Raw genomic sequence first — 10,880 nt, 5'->3', positions numbered from 1 at the left:
ATCTTACCATTCATTGGTAGCTATGAGTGACATGTTGGAGCAGAGTTCTGATCTTTTCTTTTATGAATCGAATCTGAATTTTCTTTCAAAATAAGGCACATCATACTGAAGAAATGGCGCTGTCTTTCAACTAGAGGGCTTTTAGTTTAGGATTTGGGGCTGCCTCTTCCCACCTCAAGTCCTTGTGGAACTCATGCAAGCTTCGTGTGCTCCTCAGATGAAAGCACCCCACTCCATCTCAGCAGTTTCCATAGGCAAACACTGCACAATACGGGACATGCACCGTATTTCCAGAGTGCTGCCTGGGACAAGAGGGCCGCCCTTTGTCTCCAAGGTCAGAATGCCTCTGCTGACCTCAATACCTTTCACTGGAGCTGCTGAGGACAACTCGAAAATGCCAGAGAGAATGACAGCCCCCTGCCCCATGATCCCAAATGAAAAACAGACAGAACACAGAAATCCCCTTACGCACTACCCCCAGGTCTCTTTTGTGTTGTTCTTGCCAACGCAGCATCCGTCCTGCTATATATACCGTCTGCCATTCTCCTTGCCATCACATTGGACGCTGAACATCCGATATCCACAGCCATGGGGAAGGTGAGCCCACCGGGGTACCGCGCTGTGGCTAGGGTGTGTCTGCTCTGGGTAGTGCCATCCAGCTCACTCTTTGCTGTCACTCGTTTTCCACTGTAGATCACCTTCTACGAGGAACGGGGTTTCCAGGGCCGCTGCTACCAGTGCAGCAGCGACTGCCCCAACCTGCAGCCCTACTTCAGCCGCTGCAACTCGGTGCGCGTGGACAGCGGCTGCTGGATGCTCTATGAGCGCCCCAACTACCAGGGCCACCAGTACTTCCTGCGGCGGGGCGAGTACCCCGACTACCAGCAGTGGATGGGCTTCAGCGACTCGGTCCGCTCCTGCCGCCTCATCCCGCAAGTGAGTTCTGTTTCTAGTGCCTAGTATGAAAGCATCAGTGGTTGGTGGCTGATGCTGACAAATGCCCGTTGCTCCCGGCCAGAACCAGTACACCAAGGCTTCTAAGGAAAAACCTCCCATCTACTGGCTGACTCCCCAAATGCCTGGGAGCTGTGCTCCTAATCCAGATCTCTCACAGGACTGGCAGGGACCCAGCTTCTTAAGCCACCATGAACTGCTTCCCAAAGTAGGTCTTAACAGGAAGCTGGGATCAGAAGTGGAGCCAAGACTGGAACCCTGGCTCTGATATAGGACAGATATCTCCTTAAACAATATCTTCCCCATTGCACCAAGGCCTGACTCATACACAATTCTTTCAATGATTACAAAATAATTGGTTGGTAGCTTTTTTTTCCTAGTACATTCTATGACATAATGATTCGAATCCTAGAGCACTGGCTCTCGGTGTTTGTTTCTTCTATAAGCTCTCAGGTTCACTACTCAAGTCAGCTTTATTTCTGCAGGTCTCTTGAGTAGATCAACATAAGGAGTAGGATTAGAGAAGGTTGTGAAAACTGCTCCATGTAGACGCAGGCTGACAAGGTCCCTTTGGTTGGCCCCAGGGACGCACACTGTTAATTCTCCTTGTGTTTATCGTCACCACAGACCAGTTCTCACAGGATAAGGCTGTATGAGAGAGACGACTACCGGGGGATCGTGTCCGAGCTCACCGAAGACTGCTCCTGCATCCATGATCGCTTCCGTCTCAATGAGGTCTACTCCCTCCATGTGCTGGAGGGCTGCTGGGTCCTCTATGAGATGCCCAACTACCGCGGGAGGCAGTACCTGCTCAGACCTGGAGACTATAGACGCTACCACGATTGGGGGGCCATGGATGCCAAAGTCGGCTCTCTGAGACGTGTCATTGACTTGTACTAGGCTGTGCTTTCCCTGTGTTCCACAATGCAAATGCAATAAACACATCCACCGTGTTCCTGGTACGCAGCAGCTCCTGTTTATCCTTGCGTAGTAACTGAATTTTAGTGGATAGTGACCCCTGGCAGTTCCTGTGACCATGAAAGATGTTCTGCGTGTTCATGGATTTCCTGTTAGTGAGGCAACAATATCTATCAGTATCTATCTAGTACTGTCATGGGAAGGTGACTGGCTGCTCTGCCTTCCAAGAACTACAGTCTGAAGGAGAGAGAAAAATGAACACAATGAACAAGTAATAGAGGCCACAGACGGGAAGCAATGTAGACTGCAATGTAGTGGGGGCGTCAGACAAGGCATTGCTCGAGGGAACTGGCAGTGCTGTAGACTCAGATCAGACAAGAAAAGATACAGAAAGAGAATTTCCCAAGTAGAGAAGGTCAAGCCTACTTGGTGTTAAAAGTGTTACACTGAGAGTTTAAGAAAAAGTGTCATTTCCTCTAAGCTTAACTTTGCTTACATGAAAGGCAGAGACAGACACAGAGAGCACTCCCATCTATGGAGCCACTTGCCGGATGCCCATACCTGCACCAGCTTGGGCTGCATTGGTGCTGGGAACTGCCTCGGGGTCTCCCGTAAGAGCAACAAGGACCCAGTTACTTGAAGTACTGTTGCTAGCTCCCTGAGTCTGCATCAGCTGGAAGTTGGAGCCAGAAACCAAACCCAGGCACTCCTCTATGAGACACAGGGGTCTCAACTTTACCACCTGGCCAAATGCCCAACTTAAACATCCCAGACTGCTTACACTACCTTACTATTTAGGAAGGAAGTGACTAACTCAGTTCTATGTTCCAAGGACTCTCCCAGTGTCAGCTGAGAATCTTTCATTCCAGAAAACCCACCAGTTTCACAAAAAGTAGGAGAGCCAGTTACTCACTTACAAGCTTAGTGCATTAAAGCAGTCACTTTGTATCCTCTCTGTGTCCAAAGAATCATTGAAAATGCTAAGTGATAATTACTTCCCAGGATGATCATGATGAAAAGAGAGGAAAAATTGTGAACATACTTTGTCACTTTTAAGTTATCACACAACTGTAAGATTTTAATATATCTACAATATCTGCTCAAATTCAACAATGCAAATTAGTCTTTATCTCGGATTCAAATATGTCCTATATGTCCTTTTATCAAGATCAATGATCAAAGATCCCATTAGTGAAGTATTAACTATTTGCTATGCAACCTGACTCTAGAATTTCTTTCTGCTGACAGATCTACTCTTTTACAATGTTAGATTCTTTTCCAAATTTATATAAACAAAATAATATTCTGTCCTGATTGAATTTTTTTCTAGAAATTATTATGCTGATTATAAAATTTATTATGGGAGGACAGCACTGTGGTGTGGGAGGACATTGTGACCCTGGATGGTCAGCAAGCACAGGATTACAGTTGATTGGACAATATTTGCATGAGAACAACCAAATGGCTACCTTTTGTATACCTGATTGGATATCATTTGTATGAGAACAATTGAGTGGACAGCATGTTCTCATACGAGAACACTTGGTGGAATATACAAAACAAAAGGAGTTCCAAACAAAAGCATAGAAACAGTTGATGGGTTTTGTTGATGAGCTCAATATTTCCTCCCTTATTCCATATGACCCTCAGTACATAAAGTCTGATGCCACTAATAAACTTCGGCTTTAACCATCAGTCAGGGTCCACGCGTGTTATTATCAGCTCCGTGCACCAAGTCCATCGCTGCGGGACAGCGACACTATTGCACAGCGAGTAAAGCCAACACCTGCAGCATCAGCATCCCATAGAAGCACCAATTTAAACCCTGGGTGCTCCGTTTCCAAACCAGTTCCCTATTAATGCATCTGGGAAAGCAACAGAAGACAGCCCAGTGTTTGGGTTCCTGCGTCCATGTGGGAGACTTAAAAGGAACTCCTGGATTTTAACCAGTCCAGCTCCAGCTGTTGCGGCCGTTTGGGGGCAGGAACCAGCAAAAGGAATGCTCTCTGTCTCTGTCTCTCTTTTTCTCTTTCTGTAACTCTGACTTTTAAATAAATGAACAGATCTTTTAAAAAATAAAGTCTACATGGACCCAGAATAGCCAAAATAATCTTGAGAAAAAGCCAACAGTAGTATTCACACTTCCTAGTTTCACAACTTGCCACAATACAATGGTAGTCAAGACAGCAAGGCACTGGTATGAAGACAAATATACGAATGAGTGAAACAAGACTGAGAGTCCAAAAGTAAACCAACTTGTATGATTTTGGACGAGGATGCTAAAAGCAACTCAATAGGAAAAGAATTTCTTCGAGGAATAGTGCTGGAAATATTGGGTATCTATGTGCAAAAGAATCAAGCTGGATTCTAATCTCATACCTATGCAAAAATTAACTCAAAATAGATCAAAGGCCTAAAATATAAGAACTGAATGTATAATACCCTCAGAAAAAGAACATAGGCATTCAGCTTTGTGACTTTGTATTAGACAAAGCTTTCTTCTTCTTTTCTTTTTTTTAAGATTTATTTATTTTTATTACAAAGTCAGATATACAGAAAGGAGGAGAGACAGAGAGGAAGATCCTCCATCCGTCCAATAATTCACTCCCCAAGTTAGCGCAATGGCCGGTGTTGCGCCGATCCAAAGCTGGGAAACAGGAACCTCTTCTGAGTCTCCCACATGGGTGCAGGATCCCAAAGCTTTGGACCATCCTCTACTGCTTTTCCAGGCCACAAGCAGGGAGCTAGATGGGAAGTGAAGCTGCCGGGATTAGAACCGGCGCCCATATGAGATCCCGGCACATTCAAGGCAAGGACTTTAGCCGCTAGGCCATGCCACCAGGCCGTATACAAAGCTTTCTTAGCCATGATGCCAAAAGCACATGCAACAGAAAAGAATAACATTCAAAAATTTTATGCATCAAGGGATATTTTCAAGAAAGACATGGTGGTAAACATTTGCCATGCAGTTTAACTGTTGCTGCTTCTTGTTCTTGTTCTTCTTCTTCTTCTTGGAAAGGCAGATATATAGAGAGAGGAGAGACACAGAGGAAGATCTTCTGTCCAATGGTTCACTCCCCCAAGTGGCCACAAAAGCTGAAGCTGAGTTGATCCAAAGCCAGGACCCAGGAGCTCTTCCAGCTCTCCTACACAGGAACAAGGTCCCAAGGCCCTGGGCCATCCTTGATTGCTTTCCCAGGCCACAAGCAGGGAGCTGGATGGGAAGCAGGACTGCCGGGATTAGAACTGGTACCATATGGGATCCTGACACATTCAAGGTGAAGGCTTTAGCCACTGTACTATCGCTCTGGGCCCTAACTATTGCTTTTGATGCCTAAATCCCATATTGAAGTGCTTGGGTTTGTCCCAGATCCATCCCGGACCAGTTCCAGCTTCTTCCTGGTGCATACCTTGGGAAACAGCAGATGATGCCAAGCAGTGTGTCCCTGCCACCAATGTGGGAGACTGGAATTGAGTTGCTACTAACTTTGATTGGCCCAGTCCCAGCTGCTATGGGCATTTGGAAAGTGAATCAGCATAGGGGCAATCTCTCTCTGTCGATATCTACTCCTATGCTATTCATATAAATAAATAAAAATTTTTAATTAATTAAATAATTTATCTTTTACTTGATTGGCAGATTTACAGACAGAAGGAGAGACAGAAAGATTTCCATTTGCTGGTTCACTCGTCAAATGACTGCAAAAGTCAGGGCTGAGCTGATCTGAAATCAGGAGCCAGGACCTTTCTCTGGGTCCTCCACATGAGTGCAGGGCCCAAAGATTTGAGTCAACCTCTACTGCTTTCCCAGGCTATAAGCAGGGAGCTGGAAGGGAAGTGGGGCAGCCATAACATGAACCAGCATCCATATGGGATGTTGGCTCCTGTAAAGTGAGAATTTAGCCATTGAGCCATTGTACTGGGCCCAAGCAATCCAAGTTTTTAAGTGGCAAGTGACTTGAATATACATCCAAAGGAAATATCCAAATGGCCAACGATCAAATGAAAAAGTCTCCATGTCTTTAGCTGCAAAGGAAACTAAAATCAAAATCATGGTGGGCTACTACTTAATAATTATTATGCTAATTTGTAAAACAGCCAAACAAACCCAGAAAACAGAGCCTGTGAGGATGCAGAGAAATTGCCAGTGGGAATGTAAAATAATACAGCTGCTGTGGAAAAGTTTGGCAGTTCTTTTAGAAGTTAAACATAATTACCTAACGATCTAGCAATTCCACTTCTAGGAATATACTCAAAGGAACTGAAACAGCTGTTCAAGCAAGAATTTATACATGAATGTCCATAACAGTTTTAATCACTGTAACCAAAAGAAATAGCCCAAATGTCCAAAAGTCCATGGGTTATTAAAAAAAAAAAGTGATATGCAATGGAATGGTTTTTGGTCATAACAAAGAGAGGGTACTAATACATGCTACAACATGGATGAATGTAGGCCCCAGTCTCCCAAGGGTTAGAACCACAGCTTAGCTTGTTTCTCAAGGTGTAACAGGATGGGCAATCTTGGCCTGACTGCAAGTTCCCTCTTCCCTGCTTCCCCTTTTTAAGATGTTCTGGCGGCGGGGGGGGGGGGGGGGGGGGGGGGGCTTAGGTGTTACTTGAGCATTGGGAAAATACTGGGAGGAGCCAAGCAGACCATACAAGATGCGGATTGACTTTGAATAAATGGTATTCTCTTTACAAGGATGACCCACTGTGTGTTGTCTGTTTTGTAACCCTAGTCCCTCAGCTTGGCTCGGGGTACGCAGCGACATGGGCATTGCTGACAGATGAACATGAAAGAATTCACTCACAGAACACCATGAATTATATGATTCTGTGCATGTGAAATACCCAGAATGAGCAAATCAATAGACAGTAAGTAGATGTGTGATTGCTCAGGGTTTGGGGCATGGATGAATAAGGACATGGCTGCTAAAATGTGTGGGCTTCTTCCTCCTGGCGAGAAACATAGTCTGAAGTTGACAGTGTTGATAGTTCAGACATATCTAAGAATACAATAAAACCACAATTATACATTGCAAATGGATGAACTGGTGCATTATTTCTCAAGAAAACTTTTTTTTTAAATTAACATCCAGATCACAATTTTAAATAATGAAGATCTCCTTAAAGAAAGTTTTTTCCTGTTGAAATAATACACATGATAAATTATAATTAGGAAATTATTAACTGAAACTGTTGAAACTCTCACCAACACCTAACACTTAGACTGGTTTTGGAACTACTTACCTAGTTCACAGCATGTTCTGCTCTAGTTAGCTGACTAGTAAAATATGCATTGTATTTTAGTAAATGAGATAAAAGCAGGTGATGCTTCTCACTGAAAACAATTTTGTTAACTTGAAGCTCCATCTTTTTTTAATTTTCATTTTTGAAATTTATCGTACAATTCTGTATAGTCTGGGATTCCCCTCTCCCCAATTTCCACCCCCAATAGATTTTTCCCACAGTGTCACAACTCCTCATAAGGAGTTACAATTCCATCAGTCTGCTATTTAAGTGTGCCCCGACATTGCTGGTACAGACAATGTCAGACAGTCCATCATCCCATTGTTTAGATATACCCAACACTTTCGTTGGGAGTCCATCTTTTGTTTGGAAGCAGAGATGCATGTTGCATTGTATCTTCACTTCTGGATATGGCAGTCTCCATTATTCCACCACTATACGTTCCAATTTGCATGATGGATTCCTTATATTAGAGAGAACATATGGTGTTGGGTTTTTTTTGTGATTGACTTATTTCATTAAGCATAATGGTCTCTAGGTGAGACCATCTAGTTGCAAATTGTATAATTTCATTCCTTTTAATGGCTGAATAATATTCCGTGCAGTAGATGTACCACAGTTTCTTTAGCCACTGCTCTTTGGGTGGGCATCTGGGTTATTTCCATGTCTTTGCTATTGTAGATTGTGCTGCTGTAAATATAGGATCACAGATTGCCTTCTCATATGTAGTTTTTATTTCTTTTGGGTATATTCCTAGAGTGGGATAGCTGGGTCTGAAGTTCCATCTTAATCTGAGCGATTGGAAAGGTTTTGAAAACTACATTTTATTGACAGAGCCCACTACAAGCATCTAAGACAAGCAATGTGGACAGGATGAGTTCCAAGTTCCCTTCCAAAGCTGACTCTTTGAGAATACTGGGTTTTGAGGTGAGGTACATCAATGGTTACACATGTATGCTGTGAGGTCCGTGGACTTGGCTTCTGCCTTGGTCAGATATTGGTTGTGGGGTCTTGAACAGCCTCATTAAATTACTCAGATGATATAAGAAAGCAGATCAAAATAAATAAGCTGTTTCCTAGAGACTTTCTGTAGTGCAAGGGAATGTGAACATCTTTGGCATCCTCTCAACAATCATCCATCTGCCTTAGAAGGTGATGTGCAATGAGGTGAAACAAAATTACAAAGCCTTTTATATTCCATTGAACATTGAACTCATACAATGAAGCTGAATAAATCAATCAACTGGTCAATTCACTACCATTTACTAGAACTCCTGTGATAATCATAGATTCTCAGGGTTGGTAGGCTATTCAGATGGTAATACTTGTGAATATTTTTTAAGTAGGGAATTTTACCTACTATAAGAAGCTTGTGAGGACCTTGCATGATAGCCTAGTGGCTGAAGTCTTTGCTTGCATGTGCCAGGATCCCATATGGAAGCGGTGTGTATACCTATTGCTCCATTTCCCATCCAGCTCCCTGCTTGTGGCCTGGGAAAGTAGTAGAGCATAGCCCAAAGCCTTGGGACCCTGCACCCATGTGAAAGACCAGAATAAGCTCTTGGCTGAAAAAATTTAAGAGAAGAAACATGAAAAAATACAATATACACATCTGGAAAGCTGATACTTACACAGGCCATTGGCATATGGAGAGGCAACTGGAAGGAAGCAGACTTGAGTTCAGTACTTCATTCTTTCACTCTCCAGCTATGGGAATCCTTTCGGATTTCTTGCTTCAATTAAACTTGGCCGATAGGGTTTCCTGGCCTGAGTGCATCAGAGAACTTCTCCTCTGGTGGAACTCTTCCCCAGGGGGAGGCGTCTTCAGGACAGTAGGACATGCCCACCTCTCTCCTAGTATTCCACACTCTGTCATTCCCTTTATTTAAACCCAAGCTCACTTCAGGGGAGTCTTTACAAGAACTATCCTCCTGAGAGCACAGATAGACAAAGGGTAGCTGTTTCCCAGGGGACTGGTGGGTCGATGGACCTCAGACATACGAGGAAGTAGGATGAGAGAAAGGTAATCCACAGAGAGAGGTGCATCTACGCTCTTGGCCCAGATCCCTCAAATGTTGTATCAGTAGCAGGTCTGCCAATCATGGTGCTGGGTTGACTACATGTAGTGCTGTTTGGGCTAAGCTAGGCACTCATTATACAGCAAGCTCTTAGGAGCTGCAATGTTTGCCATAGTTCAAGCCTATTTATGGAAATGAAAGCTACCATGACCATATCAATGATGAATAGTTACAAAGGTTCATATGCTGAAGACAGACAGCTGGTTATCAGGGGGCCAAGAAGTCAGCAAATGCTACAGGAAAATCCAAATTTTAAACTAAAACATTGGTTGTGAGAATAGGGAGGGAACTTTGATGACTCTTAAATGAATGATTTCGTTTTAGAAGAAGCCAGGGTGTCATTAGATTTACTGATTTTTTTTTCTATGACAGATTATTTTAAATATAAATTCCTAAAGGACCTTTGATGATTTTACATTTTTTTTCTCTAACTTAAATAAGGCCTATCAGGGTGGGAATTTAGCCTAGTGGTTTAAGCCACCACTTAAGACAACTGCATACCACAACAGAGTGTGTGGGTTCAGTGCCCAGCTCCAGCTCCTGACTCCAGCTCACTAAGAAAGACCCTGAGAGGTAACCACGCATGTGGGAGACCTGGGTTGTACTCCTGGATCCCAGCACTGGGCTCAGCCTAGCTTCAGTGTTGTAGGCATTTTTAGAGAGCTGACTAGTGGCTGTAAATTTTTTTTTAGAAAGAACATTTATATTTCTAAGAAAAGGTTTATCTTTTTAAGAAAGAATTTCATATTTAGAAGGAAAAAAAATGCTACCACATCATTTCAGAGTTAAACAGGATATTCATGTGTTTGCTATAAAAGTCTCAGGCATTGTCCTTGCTCCATTGAAGTCCCTACAATTCTAGGTTGAGATATGTTGGCTGACAATACAAAAGAGATGCAACAAATCATGCACTGCCATAAATAAAACCCAATGTCTCATTCCATTGACCCATTCATCTTCCAAAACGTAAGGATGTGGCTGGAAATCCCTTTCACTATTTCCTTTCACTAAAAGGCTACATGCCACCTCCCACTTGCTTCATGATAACCACCATTTTCCTCCATTTCTCAACTTCTCTCTCCAATCTCTCACCATTAGCCACTAGGTGTGTCCTGAGTCCTTAATCTGAGAGGCCTGCTTGCTGTGTTCTTGCTCTACCTACCAAACATTTTATCCTCCCTCTTTCCTCCCTTCCCCTTACTCCCACGATTACACATTGTCTGTATCAGCCAGTCAGTCTTCTGTGTTATTTTTACCTTTGTTCAGTCTTCTCCAGGTCATCAGGAACAGGAAAAAGCTAACAATACCAGGACCAGTGGGTGCCATGTAGTATCAAGGCACAGTGGGTTAAGCTGCTACTGCAAATACTTGCATCTCATATTGGAGTGCTTGGTTGGAGTCTAGGCTACTCTGCTTTCAATTCAGCTACCTGCTGCATCCTGGGCATCATGAGAGGGAGCAAATGATAGCTGAAATACTTGACTGAGTCCCTGCCACCCACAGGGGAAACCTGAGTGGAGTTTCAGGCTCCTGGTTTCAGCCTGACCCAACCCTGATCATTGTGGGCATTTGGTAAGTGAATTAGTGGTTGGAAGATATCTTTCCTCCCACCCCCTTTTTAAGTAAATAAATAAACATTGAAAAAGAAACTATTTAATGTGGTGAGGAATGAATGGGAAA

At 43.4% G+C, this 10,880-nt stretch overlaps 1 protein-coding gene across 2 annotated transcripts; it reads left to right on the top strand.

Annotated features, from left to right (window-relative positions):
* The first annotated feature begins 588 nt into the window (after window positions 1-588).
* On the top strand, window positions 589-1,914 carry LOC121159394 (gamma-crystallin A). 2 transcript variants are annotated; one of them, XM_040984418.1, is made up of 3 exons: window positions 589-597; window positions 694-936; window positions 1,582-1,914. In XM_040984418.1, the coding sequence occupies exons 1-3, from the start codon at window positions 589-591 to the stop codon at window positions 1,852-1,854; spliced, it is 525 nt and encodes a 174-aa protein (XP_040840352.1). In that variant the 3' UTR covers window positions 1,855-1,914. The 2 variants fall into 2 exon arrangements, with proteins under 2 accessions (XP_040840352.1, XP_040840351.1); XM_040984417.1 differs by having other exon boundaries at window positions 694-945.
* Window positions 1,915-10,880: the final 8,966 nt, after the last annotated feature.

The sequence above is a fragment of the Ochotona curzoniae genome, unplaced genomic scaffold, assembly GCF_017591425.1.
Source record: "Ochotona curzoniae isolate NIBS_2020 unplaced genomic scaffold, NIBS_Ocur_1.0 contig_4148, whole genome shotgun sequence".
Lineage (NCBI taxonomy): Eukaryota > Metazoa > Chordata > Mammalia > Lagomorpha > Ochotonidae > Ochotona > Ochotona curzoniae.
This window is presented reverse-complemented; position numbering and strand designations above follow the sequence as displayed.